Source organism: Molossus molossus, unplaced genomic scaffold, assembly GCF_014108415.1.
Source record: "Molossus molossus isolate mMolMol1 unplaced genomic scaffold, mMolMol1.p scaffold_m16_p_17, whole genome shotgun sequence".
NCBI lineage: Eukaryota > Metazoa > Chordata > Mammalia > Chiroptera > Molossidae > Molossus > Molossus molossus.
In genome coordinates this window covers 42,416,327-42,443,476 of record NW_023425352.1, presented here as the reverse complement: position 1 = coordinate 42,443,476, position 27,150 = coordinate 42,416,327, and the positions used below count along the sequence as shown (strand labels likewise).

Genomic DNA, 27,150 nt, shown 5'->3' with positions numbered 1-27,150 from the left:
CAACCTGGGCATGTGCCCTGACCAGGAATTGAACCGGTGACCTCTTGGTGCATGGGTCGATGCTCAACCACTGAGCCACACCGGCAGGGCATAACAGGGTCTTCTTAAATTGTTTGCACTATGTGGAGTCCAAAGCCATTTCTAAAGGAGAACATAATCACAAGTTCGAAGCAGAAAGTAAAATTTAAAAAATCTCTTTAGCAGATGATGATGTACTATATTGCACAGCAATTTAAGCAAATTACCAGAACTTTCTCAGTTGCAGCATGAGTTATGAACTCAGGGAATTTAGACTTTTTAAAATAAGCCAATCATGGGAAGGGACATATATTTGATCTACATGGAAACCTTTTATTTTCTGTCAATTTTTGAATAGGTGAAACTTCACCAGAATATTTTCCTGAGCAAAACTGATTCCTTCCTGTTTTCCTATACTAACCTTTTTTATATTCTTTACATTTTTTTTTCTCTTATTGTTGCTTCATTAAAGATTCAGTGTTAGGTCTGGACAGAGCAGAGAGAAAAGAGATGGTTAGTAACAAAAAGGACCTAAATTCCACGTCCACTTTTTTTTTTTTTTAATCCTCACTCAAGAATATTTTTCCATTTATCTTCAGATAAAGTGGGGGAGAGAGAGAAACAGAGAAACAAACACTGATGTGAGAGAGACACATCGATTGGATGCCTCCTGCACAACCCTGACCAGGGACAGGGACCAAACCACAATCGAGGTACATGCCCTTGACTGGAATCTAACCTGTGACTCTTTGGTCCAAGGGATGATGTTCTAACCACTAAGCAAAACTGGCCAGGGCCCACATCCACTTTGGATCTGGGTTAAACCCTATTTCTCTCCCGGTTGAGTTAATTTGGTGCTCCCGTGTCAGAGTTCAGTAGTTCATCGGTAAAATGAGCAGATGTCTCTGATCCAATCACTGAACCATCCATTTTACAAATTTCTATTGAGAACAAGCCATGATCGCATCCTGTGTATCTGACAAAGGAGGCGACACCTTCATAGTTCAGTGACAGGAGCCTGTGTGCTCTGTGTATCAGGTATGAAGAAAGGCTTATGTGAGTAGCAAACAACAAAACAAAACCACAGCCCTCCTAGAAGTCTGGGAATTTCCCCTTTACTTTGTAGCAGTTAAAACTACCCCAGCTACATAAACGCAAAGGTAGTGCTGACTTACTCCCCACCCTCTTCTCACCCTCTCACCTCCAGCTCCATTTCTCATCCCTGGGAAGTAACCAGTGCTCACAGCCTAAAATGTTTCTTCTACAAGTTTCTCTTATGAAAATATACAAATGTGCAGCTTACATGGTCTCCCCCAAAAAGGAGCATGCGCATTGCTGTGCCTCTTTCTTACTTGATGCACTTTACACTGGTGAGCCTCTCCCTGCCTGGCTCCCTCCTCCACTCAGATCTCTCTCTAATGTCACGTCCTCAGAGAGCTGTTTCCTGATGACCCATGCAAGTAAGGACCTCTCCTCCCTCCCTGTTCACATTCTGTTTTCTCCCTCAGTTTAGTATTGTCTCCGTATTTGTTTAGTGGTGTGTGCCCCCGCCATTAGAATGTAACTCCATGTGGGCAGGGACTTTAGTTTGCTCTCTGCTGGATCCCCAGGGACTCGGCCAGTGCCTGGACATTGTGGGTCTCCAGTTAATACTAGGTAAATGCATGAATCTGAGTCATCCTACTTCCAGCTGCAGGAGTGTCTTAGAGTCTGGACGAACCGTGATGTATCTAACCATTCCCTTTCTGATGGGCATTTGGGCTTTTACAAGCTTTAGTCATTACGAGCAATGCTTTTTTGCATGTGCTTGTAAGAAAGATGCCAGGAGATGGGATCAATGGGTCCAACGATAGGCACATTTTTATTTTGAATAAATGATGTCCAATCACAGTGTCAAAAGATTATGGCCAGTCACACCCCACCTGCAATGATGAAAACACCTGTTTTCCCAAAGTTTTCTCTGGATAAGATGTTATCAGTCTCATTTTACAAGAGGTTGCTGTGCAGGGAGATCTTATTTTGTTTTAATAGGCATTTCCATGTAAATTATCAAGTTTGAACATTTTAGTATTTGTTGATTGTTTTTCAACTTCTGTGAATTGCCTGTTTATAACATTTTGCCATTTCTCTTGATTTGTTCATTTTCTTATCAACTTGTAGCTGCTGTTGGTATTGAACATATTAGTTCTTTATTTGACATGGGTGTGTGGCTGATTATCTTTCCCAATCTACTTTTTGTCTTTCCAGTTTACTATTCTTGTCATGGAAAGTGTTACATTTTTATATAGTCGAAACTGCCTTTTTGGCTTCTGCATTTTCAGTTTTAGGCAGGAAAGTTTCTCTTAACCAAAGCTTAAACATAGTCTCTTGAATTTTTTTTTTCTAGGGTGGGGTAACATTTTAATTTTCTTTTAAGTAAAGTTTCCTGTCCAGTTGGATTTATTTTTTTTAATTTATAAGATGCAGTGATTTAGCTTTGTTCTTACAAATAGATTTTTCAATTATGTCAGTATCATCTTTTAAATAAACCATTGATTTGAAGTTTAAATATATGGCTTTGTTTTAAATATATTAATTTAAATATATGATACATATGTACAAGTAGATATGTATGGATGTATATATACACACACATATATATACTGTGTATGTGTCTATGTAATATGTTTGTATGTGTATACATATATAAATTTGAATCTATTTCTTGATTCTCTATTCTTGTCCCTTGGCTCATTTAACTATTTATACACAAACACAGACACATATAGTTATACATATTTTTATAGTTTTATATGTCTCTCTATATAATTGTTTTATTATGATACTTCAGGTAAGTAGTAAAATCTTATAAATTCTCCCTCACAAATCTACTTTTCTAGAAGATTCTCTTGGCTAGTCTCAAATAATTGTTATTTAGTATCATTTTTAAAACCATTTATTTCAATTGAACCTCCTAAAACTGCCTGAAACCTGGCTTTTGCAAGGAGATGCCCGTGGCTGGAGGGACTGGGCGGGAGTAAGGACAGCAGAGAGGCAGGGAGACGGCAGGAGGTGGTCTCAATGTCGAGGCCACTGGAAAAGGGTTGATAGGACAACAAGCCATTTGCAAAGCATGGAGAGTCAACTGGACTGTGACCTTTAGATGTGAAGTACGCAGGAAATTGAGTCCAAGCTAGGAGACCGGGGCATTGCGCAAACTGTAAACGCTTTTCAACCCTTTCCAGGAGTTAGGACCGCAGGGGAAGAAGCAGGGTTGGAGGTGGACCGAAAGGAAGATGTGTCCGTGTTGAGTGTGATGAGAGAGGGCCATTGGTGGAAGACAGAAATTGGTGGTGATGTTACTCATCATTTGGGTAATTTAAAAATACTTTAGCCCTGGCTGGTTTGGCTCACTGGTTAGAATGTCAGCCTGCGGTCCAGAGAGACCCAGGTTCAGTTCCCGCTAAGAGCATGTACTTCGGTTGCAGTTTGTCCCCGGCCCTGGTTGGGTTGTGCAGGTGGCAGCCACTTGATGTGTCCCTTTCATGTTGATGTTTCTCTCTCTCTCCCTCTCCCTCCCTCCTACTCTATCTGAATAAAAAATGGAAAAATGTCCTCGGGTGAGGATAAAAAAAATAAATAAAAATACTTTAAAGAGGTTTTGAACTAAAGTTCTAGAGCCTTTCAGACATACTTACATCCCTAATGACTTTCTTGTAGGGCTCACTTTATCTGATTCATTCCTATTTATGGCAGCTTGGGGGAAGATTATGTAAATAATCACAGAATGAAGTGCCCCTTTCTGAAGAGTAGAATTTTGTTCATATATGGTAAAATGCCAGTTTTTGAAGAGTTTGTTCCTCTTCAGTAGAAATCTATTTCTACAAGTACTGTATATGTAATATACTGTATTTATTATATTTTTGCAAAGCTTGATATTAGTTCAAGGTCACTGTCGTTTTCTCTTTATCATTTAAAAAAACTGTTTAGACGACTGAACATAAATAATTTTAATGATCAAAATCACACACCAGTTTGTTTCAAGGTATTGTGAAAACGGGCTTATTCTCATGGCTTTTTGCACCCATTTGTCTTTTCAGAACTCGACAGCCCAGAAGAGTTGGGGAAAAAGCGCATCTGCAGAATTATCACGAAGGATTTCCCCCAGTATTTTGCAGTGGTTTCACGGATTAAGCAGGAAAGCAACCAGATTGGTCCTGAAGGTGGAATTCTGAGCAGTACCACTGTGCCCCTGGTCCAGGCTTCTTTCCCAGAGGGCGCTTTGACCAAAAGAATCCGAGTGGGCCTCCAGGTAACGTTCACAGAAAGTTCTCCTCAGCACCTGTGGAGAGCGTGGGAGCGTGTTCCACTCCGGAAACAATCGTCATACCTCATCTTGATGATGTTGCTAATTAATTAGGCCATTTTGAGGAACCGTGAACCTATTTCAGATGAAAAGCATTCATTAAAAGTTAACCTAGTGGCTTATTAAATAGGTACATATTCTAGGATTTTTCTGGATAAAAGTATTACCTGGTTTCTGGTGGGAGATCACTTTTTTTAACCCCAGGTTATTGGTCTCAGTATGTGAGCAAAAGCACGATAGGGCAAATATACCATTAAAGAAACAGCCGTATTTGCTTTGGTTTATAACGTGCCATGTCATAAAAAATCAGTAATAGTGAAACTTGCAAGCTTTCAAATTTTGGTTTTAAGTAAATTGTAAATGCGGGGCTTTATCCAAACCAGTTGGAACCTGTGTTGGTTTGGAAAGCTGGCTGGAAATCTTGGCACGGATGGTCTCTCACGTATTTATTCATTTCAATTAAACTGAACCAGCACTTAACCAGAATTTTTTTTTTTTCTTACTGAATGAGGAAGATAGCCCAAAATAACTTAATTTGCATTGTTAATTAACATAGTATTTAATATTTTAACTGGAAGTTGCCTCTCATGCCCAAGGAGTTGGGATTTCGAGCTGAGCACTCTGAGTCCTGGGAATGTCTTCAGTAAACACTTCACTAGTGACCTCCTTACGTTCCAGTGGTATGAGATTCCTTTCAACTCGCTTCCACATTGAACATTTTACCAAATAGCAAAGAGACCAAAAGGAACAACTTAAACTTGGTAGACTAGGATTGAAATCCTTTGAAGTCATGAATGCCTTTTTGTTACTTCACTCTGAAAGGCTCTGTTTTGACATGGGTGCAAGTTGCCATTGTGCCGTTTTACAGAATGTCCTGCATAGGTTTAAAATGCATGGGTTGCAGTATTTGTTGTCCTTTGCTGTTGATTAGACTAGGACACGTCTCTGCTGTGAGGCTGGACTCCCTCTGTCACACGAGCCCGTGATGTCTGTTACTCAGGCTGACTGCTTCCTGCTGCAGTGGTGGCTTATTTGGGGTTTGTTTTGTTTGTTTGTTGTTTCTTTATGCCTTCCTGAAACAGAAAGAATGAAGAATAAAAACATTCATAGGTTGTGTGTTTTGGTTATTTCCTCCTCACTTCAAAGGGGAGCTTTCAAAAAAGAAAAAAAGCCAACTTTCCAATGAGATAAAAAATGTCCACTTTCCTTTAAGGTCTTTTCTCTGTCTTTAGGCTCAGCCTGTTCCAGATGAAATTGTGAAAAAGATCCTTGGAAACAAAGCAACATTTAGCCCAATTGTCACCGTGGAACCAAGAAGAAGGAAATTCCATAAACCGATCACAATGACCATTCCGGTCCCCCCGCCCTCGGGAGAAGGCGTAGCCAATGGGTACAAGGGGGACGCCACACCCAATCTCCGTCTTCTCTGTAGCATTACAGGTTTGGTTACGCTGTTGCTGTACTTGTTCTTGATGCTAGCATTTGCAGTGATTCGGCATGAAAACATAAAGCCTTTCAAACACCCATGCTAACATTATAAGAATAAAAAAGAAAAAGAAGAAAACATTTTTACCTGTCCATCACCTCATTTCTATTATCCCTGTAATCATTTATTTAGTATTTCTTTATTGATTTTTAGAGAGAGAGGAAAGGAGAGGGAGAGAGAGATAGAAACATCAATGAGAGAACATCAATTGGCCACCTCTTGCATGCCCCCCCCCCCCTCCCTGGGGATTGGGCCCACAACCTGGGCATGTGCCCTGACTGGGAATTAAACCGGCGACCTCTTGGTGCATGGGTCGATGCTCAACCACTGAGCCACACCGGCCGGGCAAGAAAAGTAAATTTTTAAAAATCTAGTAATACCGTACAAGGAGGTCACTGTAAGCCAGTAAAAGTATAAAAGGAGAGTAGAGAGGAAAACTACCTTTCGTACATGTCATTATTTGAAAGTGTTGACATTTTGCAAGTTATTGGCAATTCGGGAAAAACAGGATGATAATGCAAATGTTACAAGGAGCATCTCTCATAATAAAGTCACAATATCTGCTATTGTTCTCTCAGGGGGCACCTCACCTGCTCAGTGGGAGGACATCACAGGAACTACTCCTTTGACGTTTATAAAGGATTGTGTCTCTTTTACAACCAATGTTTCAGCCAGGTATGGAAATACAGGATTCCAAAAAGCAGTAAGGAATTCGTTTTATTGCCTTTTGGAAAATAAAAATTGCTGTGCTCGATACCAATATGGTCATTTTTTACAGTTTTGATGTTGAAGTTGGATCTGACTCAGAAATTTAAAATTCACTGGGACAAATCGTTTAGTCCAGTCTTCATAGGAACCTATGAGGTGCTAGACTGGAGTCTCCCAGTAAAATTTCTTAGAACTTTAATTCATAAATGCTGATAGGAATTTTCTCCCATAAAATTCTTGCTCCTTCCAATGGTAAAGTAATAGATTAAAAACTCAAACAAGAGTAGAAACAAAGGATTATCATGCGTATGTGTTAAGGGGAAACAATAATTTTTTGGAAAAGAGAGAGGGAAAAAAATCTTAGCATTTTCTGTGTTTGATAGAGTAAATATCCTGCTGTTTGCTTAGATGAACAAGCCAATGTTTTGGTTTAGTGCCCTTTATAGTCTAATTCTTTAATGGTGAATCCTTTTAAGACTTAGTGTTGAAATCACTTCATTCTCATACTTACGTCTTGTTCTGGTTTTATTTGCTTTTTTATCAGATTCTGGCTTGCAGACTGCCATCAAGTTTTAGAAACTGTGGGGTTAGCCACGCAACTGTACAGAGAATTAATATGTGTTCCGTATATGGCCAAGTTTGTGGTTTTTGCCAAAATGAATGACCCTGTGGAATCCTCCCTGCGATGCTTCTGCATGACAGATGACAAAGTGGACAAAACTTTAGAGCAGCAGGAGAATTTTGAGGAGGTTGCAAGAAGCAAAGATATCGAGGTACCTTGTTCAGAACTAGTTCATTCAGTTACATTCCCCAGATACTGGGTTTTATTTTAAGACCATAATAGCACTCACTATAAATATCAAGTATATAATCGATTTTAGTTTTCATTTAAAAAATATGATATAGATTCATTCTCAAATTATTTTAAGTGTGTTTGAGGTTATCTTAGTTGATTAAAGTGTAACCTAATGAATCTAAGTCATGGTTTCTGTTTTCCTGTAGCTACTTGAGTTCTTATTTTCATGGTCGCTTGTCTAAACACATTACTGTGATTTTCCTTTTTCAAACCCAGCCATCAGATAAGTATCTAAGAGTCAACAAAAAGAAAAAACCTTTCAAAGTCTATCTGAATAAGTGGTTGATGTCAGATACTTGTTCAAACACATTTAAAGTTGCTAGAATAAAAGTATATGATTTTGTCTTATACATGTCCACAATATGGTTTCCAATCACAGTTAGTTCATTGTGAGCCCAAAGAGTTTATTTCTGTGTCAAACAGAACAACAGGAGCAGTTTCCTCCTAAGGAGACAAGTGTGACACAGAAACGTGTCATGCTGGCCACGTTATGTGACTTTAAATCTCAAAATTCTTTTGACTAAAACAGACATTAAATGATATATTTCTTTTACTCTAAAAGGTTCTGGAAGGAAAACCTATTTATGTGGACTGTTATGGAAACCTGGCCCCTCTTACCAAAGGAGGACAGCAACTTGTTTTTAACTTTTATGCTTTCAAAGAAAATAGACTGCCATTTTCCATCAAGGTAAGTCACCTTCAGCAGAGACACTGAATTTCCTATTCATTTATTCAGTTATCCCTCCAAACTCGAAGTCCTAGGAACAAGGTCAGATTTTTGTCTTCGTTCTATCCGAGTGTACTTTCCAACTAGGAAAGCTTTGTAATGAGCTTAAAAAGTCTTATCTTTTTTTTTTCTTTTTTTTTTTTTTTTATCCTCACCGGAGGACATTTTTCCATTTTTTGTTCAGGTAGAGTGGGAGGGAGAGAGAAGAACAGAGAGAGAGAGAGAGAAACATCGATGTGAAAGGAACACATCGAGCGGCTGCCACCCGCACAACCGACCAGGGCCGGGGACAAACTGCAACCGAGGCACGTGCCCTTAGCGGGAACCGAACCCGGGTCTCTCTGGACCGCAGGCCGACGCTCTAACCGCTGAGCCAAACCGGCCAGGGCAAAAAAGTCTTATCTTTTAAACAGCCAAATAATCATTTATGTTGAAGTAAATGTTTGTAAGACCAAACACTGGTATAATAAAATGCCTCATAGCTGGTTAATGCTAGGTAATCAAATAATGGATGAAAGCAAAATGCTGTAATCACCGTTCACCTTCATTTCTAATGGAGCCCAGGGACCTTCTGAGAGACCATCTTTCTTTCTCAGAGAACAGAAGGACATAGGACAGTTATTTTACTGTCATTATTATTGGCTGTTATTATTGTTGCAAAAACTGAGGTTTTGAGAAAAAAAGTATTAGACGGGAAGAAAATGCATTTGACCCAGATACAGCAATCCTGTTTTGGAGTCGGACACTATAAATCTTGCTGAGTTTAAATGGGACCACTTCAGTTGACATGTAATTGTTATCATCATCTTTTCCCTGTATTTTCCTGCCTCTTGAAGGTTTCCATAAAATAAACATGTTTAACTCTTATAAAGCCTGGAGTCCCCAGTAAAGTCTCTTTCTATAACTGTCGACTGCATAAATTCTTCTAGATCAGAGACACCAGCCAAGAGCCCTGTGGTCGACTGTCTTTCCTGAAAGAACCAAAAACAACAAAAGGACTGCCCCAAACAGCTGTTTGCAACCTAAATATCACTCTGCCAGCACATAAAAAGGTATCTTTGAATATTGGTTTATTTTACCTTTCTTTCCCTGGTCTTGAGGAAGTGGGCCCTTGATATGCAATTAAGGAATGCTTTGTAACAGGGTTAAAGCTCTTGAAACTCAAGTTCTATTAGTCTCTGTGTAGATTGAGTCTTGTTACTGTGGTGTCAAACTCTTATGGTTTGTATGATGGAGTCCTCTGATTATTGCTTCTGCTTCTGCTGGTAGTTCATAGATTTTTATGCTTTCAAAGGACATCACGCATTAATTTTCCATGGATGATGTACCGTCCTTGATACATTTTGTTGGCTTCTATTGATTTGCTTTGCCTTCTAAATCAGCTTGCATTTTGTGCTCCCTACTGAGTCCTTTTCATATCCTGATATTCTTTTCTGCTGTCCATTATAATATTCCTTGTCTCTGCAATGCATCTTGGAACGAAAAGGAGACAGAGTCAGATCAAGATGATGAGGTAATATGAACACTTCTGCTTTTACTCTACCAGAGATAGAATAGAAATTGAATCTGTATAAAAGAAGTTGCAGAGGGCTGAAGCGTGGGAAACGTATATTTTTTTAGCTTAAGTGAGTAAAGGGTACATGTTTTTCTTAAAGAATAGTTCACTTTCGTCTACATATACATAAAAATACTTCAGTACATTCAGTAAAACCCTAATCCAGATGATTTAAAAAGATGAACTAAAGTCCTTTAAACATTTTAAAATATGATTGGCACATATCAGATATACATTTGTGCATGTTTTCACCTAGTATCAACTGTGTAACAACTGTTAAATCAAGATCATGGGTAATACATGACATTTTATTATATAAATCAACCTACATTCCATGTAATATAAAATATGTGCTCAGTGGCTATTGATATATATTTTATATTCTATTTAAAGAAATTAATCTTGGACATTTTTAAAGGATATAGTTATTCAATTAAGCTTTGAAGGAATTTTTCTTTGTCATCTCCTAATATTTCTCCATTAGATGATAATTGGATTTTAATGCTCACATTTCCGTAATAATAGAATCAGCAGCCTTAAGACTCAGTAACATTATTCCTAATAAAACCATTACCCTGTTTTTAATCTCCGCATCTATACTTTATGCCTATTAACACACAGAAACAACAGCAGTAATCAGAATAACAAGCTTTGTGTGCCCTTTCTCCTGGAGCGTACTCACATACAGTGAGTGTACATTGTGATATATGTGCTTTCAGGACAAATGAATCAGGGACATTTGACTGTTCAGCCTCGGAAGTCTCTGTAACGCTCGTCTTTTATTTGTAGTTCCCTGTAGTCTGTTGTGTTGGTGCTCATATATTTGCTAAATGATGGTTATTTGTTTGAGACATTGGGGTAGGGTTATAGATTCACCTATTTCATGAGGAAATTCCATAAGAAGAAAAATAAGGATAAGCAAGATATCAGCATAACTCCCTATGAAATGTTTCTAAACTACGAAAATGGCACAAGGATGTTGGATGCAGCCTTTCTCTTGTTTCTCTTCTTCAGGCCGAGAAAGCGGATAGAAGACAGAGCTTTGCGTCTTTAGCTTTACGTAAGCGCTACAGCTACTTGACCGAGCCTGGAATGAGTGAGTTTTCTAACGCATTCACTAATCTATGTCGATGTTTATAAGAAGAGACATTTTTTCTATACAATCTGAATTTTAGGGTCATTCGAAAACCCAATGGCAAAAGAAAAACTGCCTGCGAGAAAACTATCATGAACTCTAAGGAATATATTGTACCTAGGTGAGGGTATGAGATACAAACACCCCTAAATCGTAGCTACGAAACAGGTATTTTTAAAAGCCATTAACCATTTTTATTACTTAGAATCATCTGTTACTTGTCTTTAAAAACATTGATTTCACTTTGATTGTTAACTGCTGGGAGATAATGTTGTACCGATGTTGCTTTAAATCTAAGTTCAAAAGAGAAAATATTTATTTTATGTACATGGGATGGCAGAAAGGATGGTAAAGTAATTTTAGTTGTCATCTCATTTGTCTTAATATAGGTGGGTCATCATATCTCAGTCCTGGATCTATTTCTGCCCACTTTGAAAAAATTGCATTTCCTCCCTTCTTGAGGTAGCACTTGTTTACGGATTTTCCAATTCCTCCTTCCCTGTCTCTCTGCCTCGCCTTGCCCTTTATTAAATATGTTCTAAGGCTGGTCTTCACTAGACTGGGTAGACTCTTTCCTTCTCTCAGTGATTGTTTGGGTTCATTGTTCACTGCTTTGCAAGTATCAGGTATAGATTCATTCAGTCACATTCATTCATTCTCTCTCTCTCTCTCTGCACCTCCCTCTCCTTCCCTCATCCTCTGGTTGTCACCTCTGGTGGTCACTGCAGCCCTTGACAACCCCTCCACCAACAGGAACTAAGACCAAGAGAACTGTACTGTGTGTGATCGATGCAGTGGTACCACTTTAACTGTCAGAGAAAGATTTATACAAAAAATTATTTCCAAATTAGTGAATCATTTCTAGCTGTTTCCAAATACTCATAACGACTTGAGTTCATAAGAGATTGAAAATTTGTCAGTAAGAGCCACACTGTGGTTTCTCCCACCTTTTCCAAATTCTTGTTTCTGTGGGCCCACTTTTATAAAATGTGCCCACAGATACCACTCTGTAGCTCTGATGGTCTTAGCACAGTCTTCTGGAGTGTAGCTTCGTGACTACTAGGGAAGCTTTTCTATTCAGACACAAAACAGGGAGCATAAGAGAAATGTCCTTCCAGATCTCAGCATTTCCCAGTAGCATAAATATCTAAATCCTCTCAAAACCATAAAGGCGCCCTGGCCGGTTTGGCTCAGCGGTTAGAGCATCGGCCTGCGGTCGGGAGAGACCCGGGTTCGGTTCCCGCTAAGGGCATGTACTTCGGTTGCAGTTTGTCCCCGGCCCTGGTTGGTCGTGCGGGTGGCAGCCACTCGATGTGTCCCTTTCACGTCGATGTTTCTCTCTCTCTCTCTCTCTCTTCCTCTCTCTCCCTCCCACTCTATCTGTACAAAAGATGGAAAATATCCTCGGGTGAGGATAAAAAAAAAAAAAAAAAAAAAAAAAAAAAAAAACCATAAAGGCTAAAATTAGCTCCCATTACACTGCAAAGCAGGAAAGGTATGTGTGTATGTAACTAGATAGTTTTTCAATCACGAAACCTCCTGGGTGGAAGTTTTCGTTAGAATACTGTTTTGCCCCCCCCCCGCTGAGGCCCTCACTGGGTCGCTGGTTGGGACTTCCAGGCAACACCTTACGCTTTGGACAGGCTCCCCGGACTGAATGCTTTATGCCAGAGGCACTCTGGGCAGGCTCCCATCTGACTCTGGTCCCTAAGGTGTTGGTTTGGGGGAAATAGTGAGTTGTAAGGTCAAGTACATGCTAAGTCAATTGCACTTTTCCCACTTATGAAAGTGTTGCTATTTTTTGGTTAGTGTCAGTTAAGGTATATGTAGCTTGTCTTCCTTAAGTTTTGATAGAAAAAAGAGGTTGCTTTTCTCTGTTTTATGAAAGAGCAGAACGGTGGTGAAGAGAGGAACTGAAAGGAGTAAGACAGGGCTAAGGGACAACTAAGGAAATATCACGGCCCCTAAACTGGTGGTAGAACTCCAAGTAAATGCGATTTGTCTCTCACCACCCTGTCCTTGTAACCCCCACCAAAAAAATTCTGTTGTAGTTTGGTGCCTGACACCCAGAAATTGCCCTTGTTATAAAGGGCACCACAAAATATGTGATAAAATGTAACTGAGTGGTCAGTTGGCTGCTTTGTGCAAAGTCTAAAACCACAGGCATGGTTCAGAAGACTTCTTTGTTTGATGGAGCCAGCCTGCAGTGATAAAGGAGAGATGCTCTCCCAGTTTCTGGTAGTTACAAAGAGAAATTCTCTTGAGACATGGGACTGAGCCCAAATCACTGAATTGAAGGAATCCCCAAACCATCCATTTGCAATGTGGTGGTTCTAAGAGTTAAGCAATATCATATTGAGAATTATGACTTGGAGGTAATGAGTGTTTCTCCTTAGTTCTTCCACTTTTCCTTAGAATGCTATGTCAGCCTAGAAAAGGTTTTGTTCTGAGTGTTTGAATTTAAATGTACACTAGGAACGGGAATCTGCACCCTTGTGGGAGTAGCTGCTAATCCAAAGACTGGATTGTAGCAAGGGCACCGGCGCTACTGAAGAGGAGCCTAAAGACGAAGCAGATTCTCATTTCCTCTTCGCGTTTCCCTCCTGTTCTGAGCCAGAGCTTTCTGGGAGCCAGACTGGACTCCACTTTGACATAAATGTTAGCCCTTGGCAGGCATTCTGATCTCTGTGAGCAGCTCGGTTTGTTGGTTAGAGTTGTAGACGTAGAGTGGGCTGAGTGTGTGTTTGCTCTTCCCCAGCAAGTGTGCTCACCTCATCTGTGTGTTTCTTGTCCCACCGCCAGAAGAATGCTGGTCATAAATCCATCTTTCCTAGTGGTAGGTCTGCCTCATGGCTGCTCCAGTGTTTGGGGTATCCATGAGCTCCATGAATATTCGGGAAGGCATCAGAATTGGTACCTTTGCCATTGAAGTATATATATATACACACACATATATATATACACATACACAAAGAAAAATACTGTATCCCACTGTAGATGTTTAAATATGGGGTGTTCAAAATATGAATGTGCTTTTTAGATTTTCCCCATGATACCTTTTGAGAATTAAAAGTATAATAGATTATGGAAAATATGAGATAAACTATGTGCTTTTATCCATAATGAAGACACCACCAGACATGACTATGTTTAGTTGTGGGTGTATTTTGAATATGCAGTATTAAATATTTTCTTAAAATCTCAAAAGGTACCAAGGCTTCACATCTCATGGAAAAAGTGTACTCTTCTTTCTCAATGCTCTTGTGAATATTTTTAAAGTGTATATATTGTGCATACTATGGCATAAAAATTGTATTACTTCACTGGCTTGTTGGCCATGATATATTGCGCATGATAAAATGCTTTGTTGCTTTGCTTGCTATGGTAATCATGAACCATATTTTCTGGTTTTTTTCCCCCTTTTGTGTGTGTGTGTGTGTGTGTACACAGGCATTTTTAAATCATTTCATATTATATTTTCTTTCTTTTTCTCTCACCAAAAGGAATATACTGCATGGAAAATATAAATGCAAACATTCCTTTTCTTTGTTTTGTTTTGTTTTTCTCTTTTAAAACTCTGACTTCAGAAAATTTCTTGCTCTTATTGGCTTTTTATGGGTGTGAAGCATAACCGAACTGTGCATGGAAGATACAGATTTAAAATCCAGTGGCTTCACAGTTTGCACATCAGTTGCCTGTCACTTAAAAGCTATTTTGGATTCTGCATGGAATAGGCTTGAGTGGTTTTCTAAAAAAGACTTTTAGATATTTACTGTATAGCGACACACATTGATACGGTTCTTAGTAGGTGCAATCTGGATCACCCAAAGGTTCAAGGTGAGGGAACGTCAGAAATGACTAAAATGCGAGTTTTATGGTTGCACAAAGCAAACGTGAATCTATACAGGCAAAACAGAATGGCTACTGATATTTCACAACCAGCACATAAGAAAGTCAATAGGAAGTAAGGGAACAGTTTTCCATTGTGGTTATTTTTCACCATTAATTCTTTCCTCGTGTTTTCTATTTTCCATTGTTGGCCTATTTGGTTGCAACGTGCTTTCTCTGTCTTTCATTTCACATGGCTCTGTTTTTTATTTATTTTGTGGCTTTTTGTTGTTTTTAACTTTGGATTTGTTATGTCTGTAGAAAAAATTTTTTTTTCCTCTTTTGCCTAATTGTTCCTTTTGCTTCTCCCATTCTAAGTCATGCAAACAATTGTACTTGCTTTTGTAATATTTCAAAGTTTACTGACCAATTTTTTTCTCTGGTCTCTCTGTTTCTCAACCATTTTCGTTGATTTTTGTGTTTGATTTCATTTTAAAATTTAAGAAACAGTTGAACGGAGTGCAGGAGCAGCGAGATCCCTCCCCACCTCTTACTCATACAAGCCATTCTTTCCTACAAGACCTTACCAGTCCTGGACAACAGCTCCGACGACGGTGCCCGGGCCAGCCAAGTCGGGCTTCACTTCCTTATCCAGTTCTTCCTCTAACACGCCGTCGGCTTCTCCGCTAAAATCAATTTGGTCCGTTTCGACCCCTTCTCCAATCAAATCCACGTTAGGCGCCTCAACGACATCCTCAGTTAAATCCATTAGTGACGTGGCGTCTCCAATCAGATCCTTTCGGACAATTTCTTCGCCAATAAAAACAGTGGTGTCTCAATCTCCATACAACATCCAGGTTTCCTCTGGTACCCTGGTTAGAGCGCCCACGGTCACGGAGGCCTCGCCTTTAAAGGGGCTGGCGTCCAACTCCACCCTTTCCCCTCGAACCTCTCCAGTGACTACAGCAGGGTCTCTTTTGGAGAGGTCATCAATCACTATGACACCCCCTGCCTCCCCCAAATCAAACATCAATATGTATTCCTCGAGTTTGCCATTTAAGTCCATTATTACATCAGCGGCGCCACTGCTATCTTCGCCTTTGAAGTCAGTGGTGTCTCCCGCCAAGTCAGCCGTCGATACCATTTCATCAGCTAAAGTCGCGACAGCCCCGGCTCTGTCGCCCGTGAAGCAGATGCCTGGACATGCAGAGGTAGCGTTAGTCAATGGCTCTATCTCCCCTCTGAAGTACCCGTCCTCCTCGACTTTAATTAACGGATGCAAAGCCACTGCCACGTTCCAGGAGAAAGTCTGCTCGGCGCCCGGCTCCGTGGGCTCCGTGGGCTCCGTGGGCTCCGTGGCGAGCGCCGCGGACGCGGCCGAGAAGGCGTTCCCCACGGCGGCAAGGCCGTTTCCCCCACTCAGGTCCTACGTGCCCGCGGCCGCCTCCGCCTTCCAGGCGCTCCGGTCCCCCTCCGCAAGTGCACTCTACACTTCCCTCGGGTCGTCCATGGCGGCCACTACCTCATCGGGGACGTCGTCGGTGATCACCGTGCCAGTGTACTCTGTAGTCAATGTTTTGCCAGAACCAGCATTAAAGAAACTTCCAGACTCGAATTCCCTCGCGAAATCAGCAGCAGCCTTGCTGTCCCCCATGAAAACATTGACTACGGAGACACGCCCGCAGCCCCATTTCAGCCGGACTTCATCTCCGGTCAAGTCCTCTCTGTTCCTCGCACCCTCTGCCCTTAAGCTGTCTGCGCCGTCGTCCCTGTCGTCCAGCCAGGAGATACTGAAAGACGTGGCGGAGATGAAAGAGGACCTCATGCGCATGACTGCCATACTGCAGACAGATGTGCCCGAGGAGAAGCCCTTCCAGCCCGAGCTCCCCAAAGAAGGGAGAATGGACGACGAAGAGCCCTTCAAAATTGTTGAGAAAGTCAAGGAAGACTTAGTGAAAGTTAGCGAAATCCTTAAGAAGGATGTGTGTGTAGATAAAGGACCGCCCAAGTCGCCGAAGAGTGACAAAGGACACTCTCCCGAGGACGACTGGATAGAATTTAGTTCAGAAGAAATAAGAGAAGCGAGACAGCTGGCGGCCGCCAGCCATTCTGCAGCTCTGCCGGAGAGGGTGCAAGTGAAAGCCAAAGCCGCCTCCGAAAAGGATTACAACTTGACCAAAGTTATTGATTACCTAACAAACGACATCGGGAGTAGCTCGTTGACAAACTTAAAGTACAAGTTTGAGGATGCTAAGAAGGACGGCGAGGAGAGACAGAAAAGGATTTTAAAACCAGCAATTGCTTTGCAGGAACACAAACTCAAAATGCCCCCGGCCTCCATGAGGCCTTCCACCTCCGAGAAAGAATTATGTAAAATGGCAGATTCCTTTTTTGGAACAGATACTATTTTAGAGTCCCCAGATGACTTTTCTCAGCACGACCAAGATAAAAGTCCCTTGTCTGACAGCGGCTTTGAAACCAGAAGTGAAAAAACGCCGTCGGCCCCCCAGAGCGCTGAAAGCACGGGGCCTAAGCCGCTCTTTCACGAAGTCCCCATCCCCCCTGTCATCACGGAAACGAGAACTGAAGTGGTTCACGTGATCAGGAGCTATGAGCCCTCAGCTGGAGAGGCGCCCCAGGCCCAACCAGAGGAACCCGGCTCCCCCAAACCTTCCCCTGCGTTTATGGAATTGGAACCCAAGCCCGCCTCTTCGAGCATTAAAGAAAAAGTTAAAGCGTTTCAAATGAAAGCCAGTAGCGAAGAAGATGACCACAGTCGAGTTTTGAGCAAAGGCATGCGTGTCAAAGAAGAGACTCACATCACCACCACCACCAGAATGGTTTATCATTCTCCACCAGGCAACGAGGGGGCCTCGGAAAGAATCGAAGAGACCATGTCGGTCCATGACATCATGAAGGCCTTTCAGTCCGGGCGGGACCCTTCCAAAGAACTGGCAGGTCTGTTTGAACATAAGTCGGCAGTGTCCGCAGATGCTCACAAGTCTGCTGCTGAAACGTCAGCCCAGCATGCAGAGAAGGACAACCAAATGAAACCCAAACTGGAGCGTATAATAGAAGTCCACATCGAAAAAGGTAACCAAGCTGAGCCCACTGAAGTCATTATTAGAGAAACCAAAAAGCATCCAGAAAAGGAAATGTATGTGTATCAGAAAGACTTATCCCGGGGAGATGTTAACCTAAAAGATTTTCTGCCAGAAAAACACGATGCTTTTCCTTGCTCAGAGGAACAGGGTCAGCAAGAAGAAGAAGAACTTACTGCTGAAGAGTCATTGCTTTCTTATCTGGAGTCTTCCAGAGTTAACACTCCTGTGTCCCAAGAAGAAGATAGCCGCCCTAGTTCTGCTCAGCTCTTATCTGATGACTCTTATAAAACATTGAAGCTTTTGAGTCAACACTCCATAGAATACCATGACGATGAGTTGTCAGAACTAAGAGGGGAGTCTTACAGGTTTGCTGAGAAAATGCTTCTGTCAGAAAAGCTAGATGTGTCTCATTCCGATACTGAGGAGTCGGTTACAGACCATGCAGGACCCCCTAGCTCAGAGTTACAGGGGTCTGATAAGCGGTCCAGAGAAAAAGTAGTCACTGCCCCCAAAAAAGAAATCCTCTCCAAAATCTATAAAGATGTGTCTGAAAATGGTGTAGGTAAAGTATCTAAAGATGAGCATTTTGATAAAGTGACAGTGTTGCACTATTCTGGCGATGTTAGTAGCCCAAAACATGCCATGTGGATGCGCTTTACTGAGGACAGATTAGACAGAGGTAGAGAGAAGTTGATGTATGAAGATAGGGTGGACAGGACTGTGAAGGAAGCGGAAGAAAAACTGACTGAAGTGTCACAGTTTTTTCGTGACAAAACCGAAAAACTCAATGATGAACTGCAGTCCCCAGAGAAAAAGGCACGCCCCAGAAATGGCAAAGAATACTCTTCTCAAAGCTCTACCAGTAGCAGCCCCGAGAAAGTACTGCTGACAGAACTGTTGGCTTCCAACGATGAGTGGGTCAAGGCAAGGCAGCACGGCCGTGATGGACAAGGCTTCCCCAGAGCCAGTGACAGGAAGGCATCCAGTCTGCCCAGCAGCCCGGAGAAGAGGGTCCTTTCCCAACAGACGGAGGACAGCAAGTCCACAGAGGAAGCCAAAGGAAGTGTTTCACAGAGCAGAGCACCAGAAGGGCCCCAGTCTGGGTTTCAGCTCAAACAATCCAAACTCAGTTCCATTAGATTAAAATTCGAACAAGGCACCCAGGCCAAAAGTAAGGACATGTCTCAAGAGGACAAAAGGCCAGATGGCCAATCCAGAATCCCAGTAAAAAAAATCCAGGAGAGCAAGCTACCAGTCTACCAAGTTTTTGCTAGAGAAAAACAGCAGAAGGCCATCGACCTCTCAGATGAAAATGTATCATCTGTGCAAAAAGATTTTATGGTATTAAAAGCTAAAGATGAGCACGAGCAAAGCAATGAGATTGTTGCAAATGATTCTGGCTCTGATGATGTGCAAAAACAGGGAACTGAAATGTCAAGTAAAGCAAAGCCTGACTATTTTCCTGAGCAACAGGCTAAAGACTTGGCATGTCATGTAACCTCAGAGTTAGCACCTAAGGGACCATGGGACAAAAAGGTCTTTAGAACATGGGAAAGTTCTGGAGCCGCTAACAATAAGTCGCGGAAAGAAAAGCTTTCGCATGTACTTGTTCATGATGTAAGAGAGAATCACGTTGGTCACCCTGAGAGTAAAATTGTTGATCAGAGGAGTGAATTTTTGTCTGTGACTGAGAGAGAACACAAATTGTTAACCAATGGCTCTCTCTCAGAAATTAAGGAAATGACTGTAAAATCTCCCTCCAAAAAAGTCTTATACAGGGAATATGTTGTTAAAGACGGGGACCGTCCTGGGGGAGCGCCCGATCAGCCTCCCCGGAGAGGCGACAGCCCGGCTGGGTCGCACATCCCAGTCAGAATGGCCGAGGAGAGGAGACTGCCGTCTGCACACGTCCCCGACGGTCTCTGTGAGCAGGCGCCTCTTCCAAAGCACGAACTCTCACAAAAGTCACCCCAGTCGAGCCTGAGTAAAGAGGCAGCTGAGACACAGCACTTTAGTTCTCTAGAAGATGAAAAAATGACCTATGCAGAAATCAGCCAAGTGTCCAAACATCAGAGTTACGTAGGCCTAGGCCCACCTCTCGAGGAAGCGGAGACCTCCCCCACCAAATCTCCTGATTCTTTAGACTTTAGCCCAGGAAAGGAGTCTCCCCCGAGTGAGGTCTTCGACCACAGTCCCATTGGCGGATTGGAGAAAGGCGCACCCCTCGCCCAGACAGAGGGAGGGAAAGAGATCAAAACCTTACCCGTGTATGTCAGTTTTGTGCAGGTGGGGAAGCAGTATGAAAAGGAGATACAACAAGGAAGTGTGAAAAAAATCGTAAGTCAGGAATGTAAGACGGTACAAGAGACCCGGGGGACCTTTTACACAACTAGACAGCAAAAGCAACCTCCTTCTCCCCAAGGTAGTCCAGAAGATGATACTCTAGAGCAAGTTTCCTTTCTAGACAGCTCCGGGAAAAGCCCATTAACCCCAGAAACACCCAGTTCAGAGGAAGTGAGTTATGAATTTACGTCTAAGACACCAGACTCACTCATAGCTTATATCCCAGGTAAACCCAGCCCGATTCCCGAGGTGTCCGAGGAGTCTGAGGAGGAGGAGCAGGGCAGGTCATCCTCTGTAAAGCAGACGACAGTGGAGGAGACAGCAGGCGCACACAAAACGCCTAACGGTGTGAGCCAAGACTCTAACCAACGACCCAAAACTAACAGAGTTGCCTATATTGAGTTCCCCCCGCCTCCACCGCTGGATGCAGACCAGATGGAGTCAGATAAGAACCACTATCTGCCCGAAAGAGAGGTTGGCATGATTGAAGTCAATCTGCAGGACGAGCATGACAAGTACCAGCTGGCTGAACCCGTCATCAGAGTACAGCCACCTTCACCAGTTCCTCCCGGGGCAGACGTCAGCGATTCGAGCGATGACGAATCTATTTACCAACCAGTTCCAGTTAAAAAATACACCTTCAAATTAAAGGAAGCAGACAGTGAACAAAAAGAAACGACAAAATCCAAAGCTTCTGCTGAAAAGGCTTCTAGCCAGAAAGAATTAGAAACGAATGGATCTGGAAAAGAAAACGAATTTGGCCTTGACTCGCCTCAGAATGAAACCGCCCAGAATGGGAACAATGACCAGTCCATCACAGAGTGTTCCATCGCCACCACAGCCGAGTTTTCTCACGATACCGATGCCACTGAGATCGACTCGCTTGACGGCTACGATCTGCAAGATGAGGACGACGGCTTGACGGAGAGCGACTCCAAACTGCCGGGTCAGGCCTTGGAAGTGAAGAAGGACATCTGGAACACCGAGGGCATTCTGAAGCCGGCTGACCGCTCCTTCAGCCAAAGTAAACTGGAAGTGATCGAGGAGGAGGGAAGAGTGGGGCCAGACGAAGATAAGCCACCTTCTAAAAGTTCTTTCTCGGAAAAGACTCCTGATAAGACTGATCAGAAGCCAGGGGCCCAGTTTTTCACCCTAGAAGGCAGACATCCCGACAGATCAGTGTTTCCTGATACTTATTTCAGTTACAAAGTAGATGAAGAATTCGCCACTCCTTTCAAAACGGTAGCTACCAAAGGCCTAGATTTTGACCCTTGGTCTAATAACCGAGGGGATGATGAAGTCTTTGACAGTAAATCACGGGAAGATGACACTAAACCATTTGGCCTGGCTGTGGAAGACCGCTCTCCGGCAACAACCCCTGATACAACGCCAGCCAGAACGCCAACCGATGAGAGTACCCCAACTAGTGAGCCTAACCCCTTCCCATTTCATGAAGGAAAAATGTTTGAGATGACTCGCAGTGGTGCAATTGACATGAGCAAGAGGGATTTTGTTGAAGAGAGGCTCCAATTTTTCCAGATTGGTGAGCATACTTCTGAAGGGAAGTCAGGGGACCAGGGGGAAGGGGATAAAAGTATGGTCACTGCCACACCACAGCCACAGTCAGGGGACACCACGGTAGAAACCCATCTAGAGAGAAATGTAGAGGCACCTACAGTCGAACCCAACCCCAGCATCCCGACCAGCGGAGAGTGTCAGGAAGGCACACTCTGTAGTGGCTCCCTGGAGAAAGCAGCAGCAGCCACTAACACCTTGAAAGTTGACCCTAAGTTGCGCACGCCTATAAAAATGGGAATCTCTGCGTCCACCATGACCATGAAGAAAGAAGGCCCCGGAGAAGTCGCAGATAAGATAGAAGCTGTGATGACCAGTTGTCAGGGATTAGAGAATGAAACTATCACAGTGATGGCCAATGCAGCCGATAGCCACGTGGGTGCTAGGCCCCAAGAAAAACATGATTTCCAAAAAGATAACTTTAATAACAACAACAATTTGGAGTCTTCCACTATGCAGACAGATAACATTACAAGCAATGTAGTTCTGACAGAACATCCTGTACCCACGTGTACCACAGAGAAAGCTAATCCAGTGAAAAGCTCATCAGGGAAAAAGACAGGGGTGCCCCAGGGACACTGCGTAAGAGATAAGCAGAAGGTTCTGGGAGAGCAGCAAAAGACAAAGGAATCCATAGGGATTAGGCGAAAGTCCAAACTGCCCATCAAGGCCACTTCATCCAAAGATACCTTCCTGCCAAATCATATGCCAAACACGAAAGTGAGTAAATTGAAGCAGGTTAGTCAGTCTGAGAAAACCAAAACCCTTACTTCTTCATGTATAGACGTCAAGTCCCGAATCCCAGTAAAACGCACACGCAGGGATAACACAGTTTCAGTTAGAAAAGCATGCACCCCACAGAAGCAAGGGCAGCCAGGGAAAGACAAGGCCAAACAACTTCCATCCAAGTTGCCAGTAAAGGTAAGATCCACCTGTGTCACCACCACCAATACCGCCACTGCCACCACCACCACCACCACCAGCAGCAGCAGCACAGTTAAAGTCAGGAAAAGTCAGCTTAAGGAAGTATGTAAACATTCCATTGAATATTTTAAGGGAATTAGTGGTGAGACCTTAAAGCTTGTGGACCGCCTGTCTGAAGAAGAAAAAAAGATGCAGTCTGAGTTGTCGGATGAGGAAGACAGTACCTCAAGAAACACGTCGTTGTCCGAGAGTTCCCGGGGTGGCCAGCCTTCAGTTACCACGAAGCCCGCTAGAGATAAGAAAACAGAGGCAGCGCCTTTAAAATCAAAGAGTGAAAAGGCCGGCAGTGAGCAAAGGAGCAGTAGGAGGACTGGTGAGAATGAAGGCAGTCAGGTTTCTCGAGCATCTTTGCTCACAGCCTGGAGATCGAGCGTAGTTTGTGAGCACTTTCCAGCGCGTAGACCCTAGTGCATGAACTGTTGTGATTGCCTGTGGAGTGACTTGACCGTAGTTCCTCATTCTGTCATCGTCATCTGTATGTGCTGTCTATATACTCCTCTTTCTTCCTTTTTAACCAAACTACACTGTAGACAGCTAGGGAAGCATGCCGAAGAGATGGGTGTCATTCACGATGAGCAACTAGTCTTTTTAATGTGCTAATGGATATGATTCTGTCAACGTAAAAGCACAGATGTTGAAATCCCATCATGGTGTTTTCACCACCCCGACACTCTGTAACTGCTGTAAAGTAGCTAGCCTGTCAGCATGTTCAACTCCATCACATTGAGCATCCATGTAGTCTGACATTTGGCCTGATGGCAGGTGAAAATTGAGTCCTGTGAAGAGAAGTGTTCATGTAGGTGATTAGGACACATTTAAGTGTACAGTGTTAGCATTAGTCTCTCTGTAAAATCTGAGTACTGCTAAAAGAAATTTTCCAGTGTCCTGTTTTTCTTGATGATTATTTTAATTAAGAAATTGTAAATCGTAGGTCCACAGAGTCCATGTGAACGGACAGATATCAGGATGGCAATAGTAGCCGATCACCTGGGACTTAGTTGGACAGGTAAGTCTGTATACTCCTGAATGAAACAAATCGTTTCTTAATTTCTTTGTCTTATTCACAAGTGATTCATTACAAAAAACAGAAATAAGCAATGAGTAAAAAATATTTTTATCACCCCATAATTCTACCAACCCAGAGATCATTACTGATAGTACCCGTATACAGTTTTTTTTTTTTCCCCACAAGGCTTTTTCTATGCCTATTCACTAAAGAATAGAGATCTAGATCTTAGTTTACATTGTATTTAAGCCCTTTCTTCACAATTCCATTTCTGGTAATATAGGATAACCTTTTATCTAATAGGAAATGGATTTTGTGCCGTAAAAGCAAACATAGCTAAGGCCTAAGACCTTTAAGTAATTCAGAAATTTTAAACATGGTTTATGCCTTTAGAGCAGCTCTCTTAGGCAACAGTTCGATTAATCCAAGCCTAGGTTTAACAGAGTTTAACCATTCATGAGTCATTTTCACAATTCTGATGATATACATATATTATCTATATGTTTATTTAGCTGATAGTTTTAAATGGACTCAGTGTTATGCTCAAATATTTAAAAGGAAATCTTATATCACTTTAATAATGGAAAACAAAGACCATTTTCAACAATTACATAAGCAAAAAAACAAAGGAATGCCAGTACGTTTAAATTTTGAATTAAAAAATGTAAAAATACAATACACAAACAAATCTATTCAGTTTAAAAAGTAGTTAGGTTCTGTGAAATGGATGAAACTATGATCAGTATGCAGAAAAGGATTATTTGGCTTGATTTTACTTTATTAAAGATGAAGACAAGGTTCTTTGTCAATTGGGTAATTCTTCTTTGGAGTTTTGATATTAACTGGGACCCCAAAATGCTATCTCACATGAATCAGAGAAATTAAAAAAAAAAATTGTTAATCCTCACCCAAGGATTTTTTTAAAAATTATTATTGATTTTAGAGAGAGAGGAAGGAGGCAGGGGTTGGGGGGGCCGGGGAGAGAGTAACATCAGTGTGAGAGAGAGGACTGGGGATCGAACCCTCAGCCTAGGTATATGCCCTCACCTTTTGGTGTAGTACCAGACAACCTACAATCAGAGCAAGAAAAATTTTTATTTTGTAGGTTGAGTGTATTATTATTTTTTTTAATCCTCACCCGAGGACATTTTTCCATATTTTGTTCAGATAGAGTGGGAGGGGGAGAGAGAGAGAGAAACCTCGACGTGAAAGGGACACATCGAGTGGTCGCCACCCACACGGCCCAACCAGGGCCGGGGACAAACTGCAACCGAGGTACGTGCCCTTAGCGGGAAGCGAACCCAAGTCTCTCTGGACCACAGGCCGATGCTCTAACCGCTGAGCCAAACCGGCCAGGGCAAGTGTATTATTTTTAATACACAGCCAAAAGACATAATAGTTTAAACATGTCAATCATTGTCATATCTAAAGTCATCTTGCATACTATCAGTGACATACAGTCCAGACTCAAGGAAACAATTATCTATGCTGTTAAAATGGAGGATATGCCTTGGCTGGTGTGGCTCAGTTGGTTGGAGTGTCGTCCCATGTACCAAAGGGTCGAGGGTTTGATTCCCGGTCAGGGCACATACATAGGTTGCCGAGGGATCCCCCGTTGGGGTGCAAGTGAGAGGCAACCGACCAATGTTTCTCTTTTTCTCTTGCCCTTCGTCTCTCTCTAAAATCAATGGAGCCCTGGCCGGTTTGGCTCAGCAGTTAGAGCTTGTGGTCCAGAGAGACCCGGGTTCGGTTTCCGCTAAGGGCGTGTACCTCAGTTGCAGTTTGTCCCCAGCCCTGGTTGGATTGTGCGGGAGGCAGCCACTCGATGTGTCCCTTTAACGTAGATGTTTCTCTGTCTCTCTCTCTCCCTCTCTCTCTCCTTCCCACTCTATCTGAACAAAAAATGGAAAAATGTCCTCGAGTGAGGATTAAAAAAAAAAAAAAAAGTAAAATCAATGGAAGCATACCCTTGGGTGAGGATTTTTTTAAAAAAGGGAGAGTATGAAACTAGATAATGACAAACAAGATTATCTAAATACTTTCCTTTAAATGCCATAAGTCCCTCCCCTACATATTGAACCCTCCTTCCACCCAGTCTTTGCTCTTACACATACTGCTCAGATCCAGGAGCCTAGTAGAGCTCTGGAAAGATGGGTCTGTGTAATGCCTTTCAGATTGTTAAGAGTCAATAGCAATTTGCTGTATATAAATATTTGCTAACATAAAATTTAAAACAATATTTATATTTTACCATGGGACATTGTAACCTGAAAATAGACTGGAGCCAGTGTTGATTTTGCAATATTGTAGGCCCATAACTATTGGATTATTTTCCATAAGCACATCTGGTTCTCAGTTTGTCAGAGGAAATTTCTGGAGATATGACATAAGAATAGCTACACATAAAGCCATAAAAAAGTAAAATTCTTCATGACAGTGTGGCTTTGCTTTCATCGAGTCTAGACCAACAATATGGTTCAGTTATGAGGGACTGTTGGGCAGTGTGTTGGGTCTCTTAAAACAGAGAGATGAAGAATTTAAAAACAAATTTAACTTTTTAAAGTTGAATTCCTATATGCTCAATGGTTATTAGGAAAATTAGCACTTAGAAGAACAAAATTTAAATCTGCCCCTCAGAATCACTGTTAAGTAATCTTAATGTACTTTGATTTTTTAATATAAAAAGCTTTTTTAAATGTTGTATACAGTTTTTTGCTTTTTTATTTGTAATTATGTAGTTTCTACAAAATTAAATATTCTCTGATCTTGGTTTTAATGGCTAAATAACAACCAATAAACAGATTTTTTACAGTGATGTTGTTCTAACTGTGGGTCAGTAGCGACTCATGAAATCAGCTCATGCTTTGGTTTTGTTTTTAAATGGAATAGAAACGAAGATGTCTGTGTATTATATGTATTGAGACTAGTTTTACTCCATAAAGATCTGGTTTCATTTATATCAACACCATGCTATACCATGTATTTGTTACTGTAGGCTCTGATTAGAACAGTCTGCAAGCCACTGCATTATATTCATTAACTCTTTTGTTCAACACCTGGATTTTTTTCAACTTTTCAGTAGTACATCTATGTATATAAATCATTGTGTACAACCCTTTGTATTGTCACAATTGATTTCTAGAAGTAAAATCACTGGTCAAGGAATATGGACTTTTTGAGCCTCTGAATGCATTTTGTCAAATTACTGGAAATAAGATGGTCTAACCACTATACTGTACACTTGAAAACTAATACAAGATAATACTGAATGTAAAAATATATACTTTTGATTCAATTAAAAATAGCCAGTATAAAAATGTATAGCTTTTTTTTTTTAATCCTCCCCCGAGGACATTTTTTTCCATTTTTTGTTCAGATAGAGTGGGAGGGAGAGAGAAACATTGACATGAAAGGGAAACATCCAGTGGCTGCCACCTGCACAACCAACCAGGGCCAGGGACAAACTGCAACCGAGGTACA

General features: G+C 41.9%; 1 protein-coding gene across 4 annotated transcripts in view; it reads left to right on the top strand.

The window, feature by feature from the left end:
• The window catches only part of ANK3 (ankyrin 3), a 611,274-nt gene that overhangs the window by 552,536 nt on the left and 31,588 nt on the right, over positions 1-27,150 (top strand). For 3 of the 4 annotated variants that reach the window (XM_036265485.1, XM_036265484.1, XM_036265482.1), the window contains 8 exons: positions 4,098-4,309; positions 5,596-5,803; positions 6,428-6,524; positions 7,102-7,330; positions 7,976-8,101; positions 9,070-9,192; positions 10,710-10,791; positions 23,596-23,670. In XM_036265485.1, coding sequence (XP_036121378.1) covers positions 4,098-4,309; positions 5,596-5,803; positions 6,428-6,524; positions 7,102-7,330; positions 7,976-8,101; positions 9,070-9,192; positions 10,710-10,791; positions 23,596-23,670 — 1,152 coding nt within the window. Of the gene's footprint in view, positions 1-4,097; positions 4,310-5,595; positions 5,804-6,427; positions 6,525-7,101; positions 7,331-7,975; positions 8,102-9,069; positions 9,193-9,626; positions 9,654-10,709; positions 10,792-15,168; positions 22,978-23,595; positions 23,671-27,150 lie in introns of all 4 variants that reach the window. The other variant, XM_036265481.1, reaches the window with a different exon arrangement.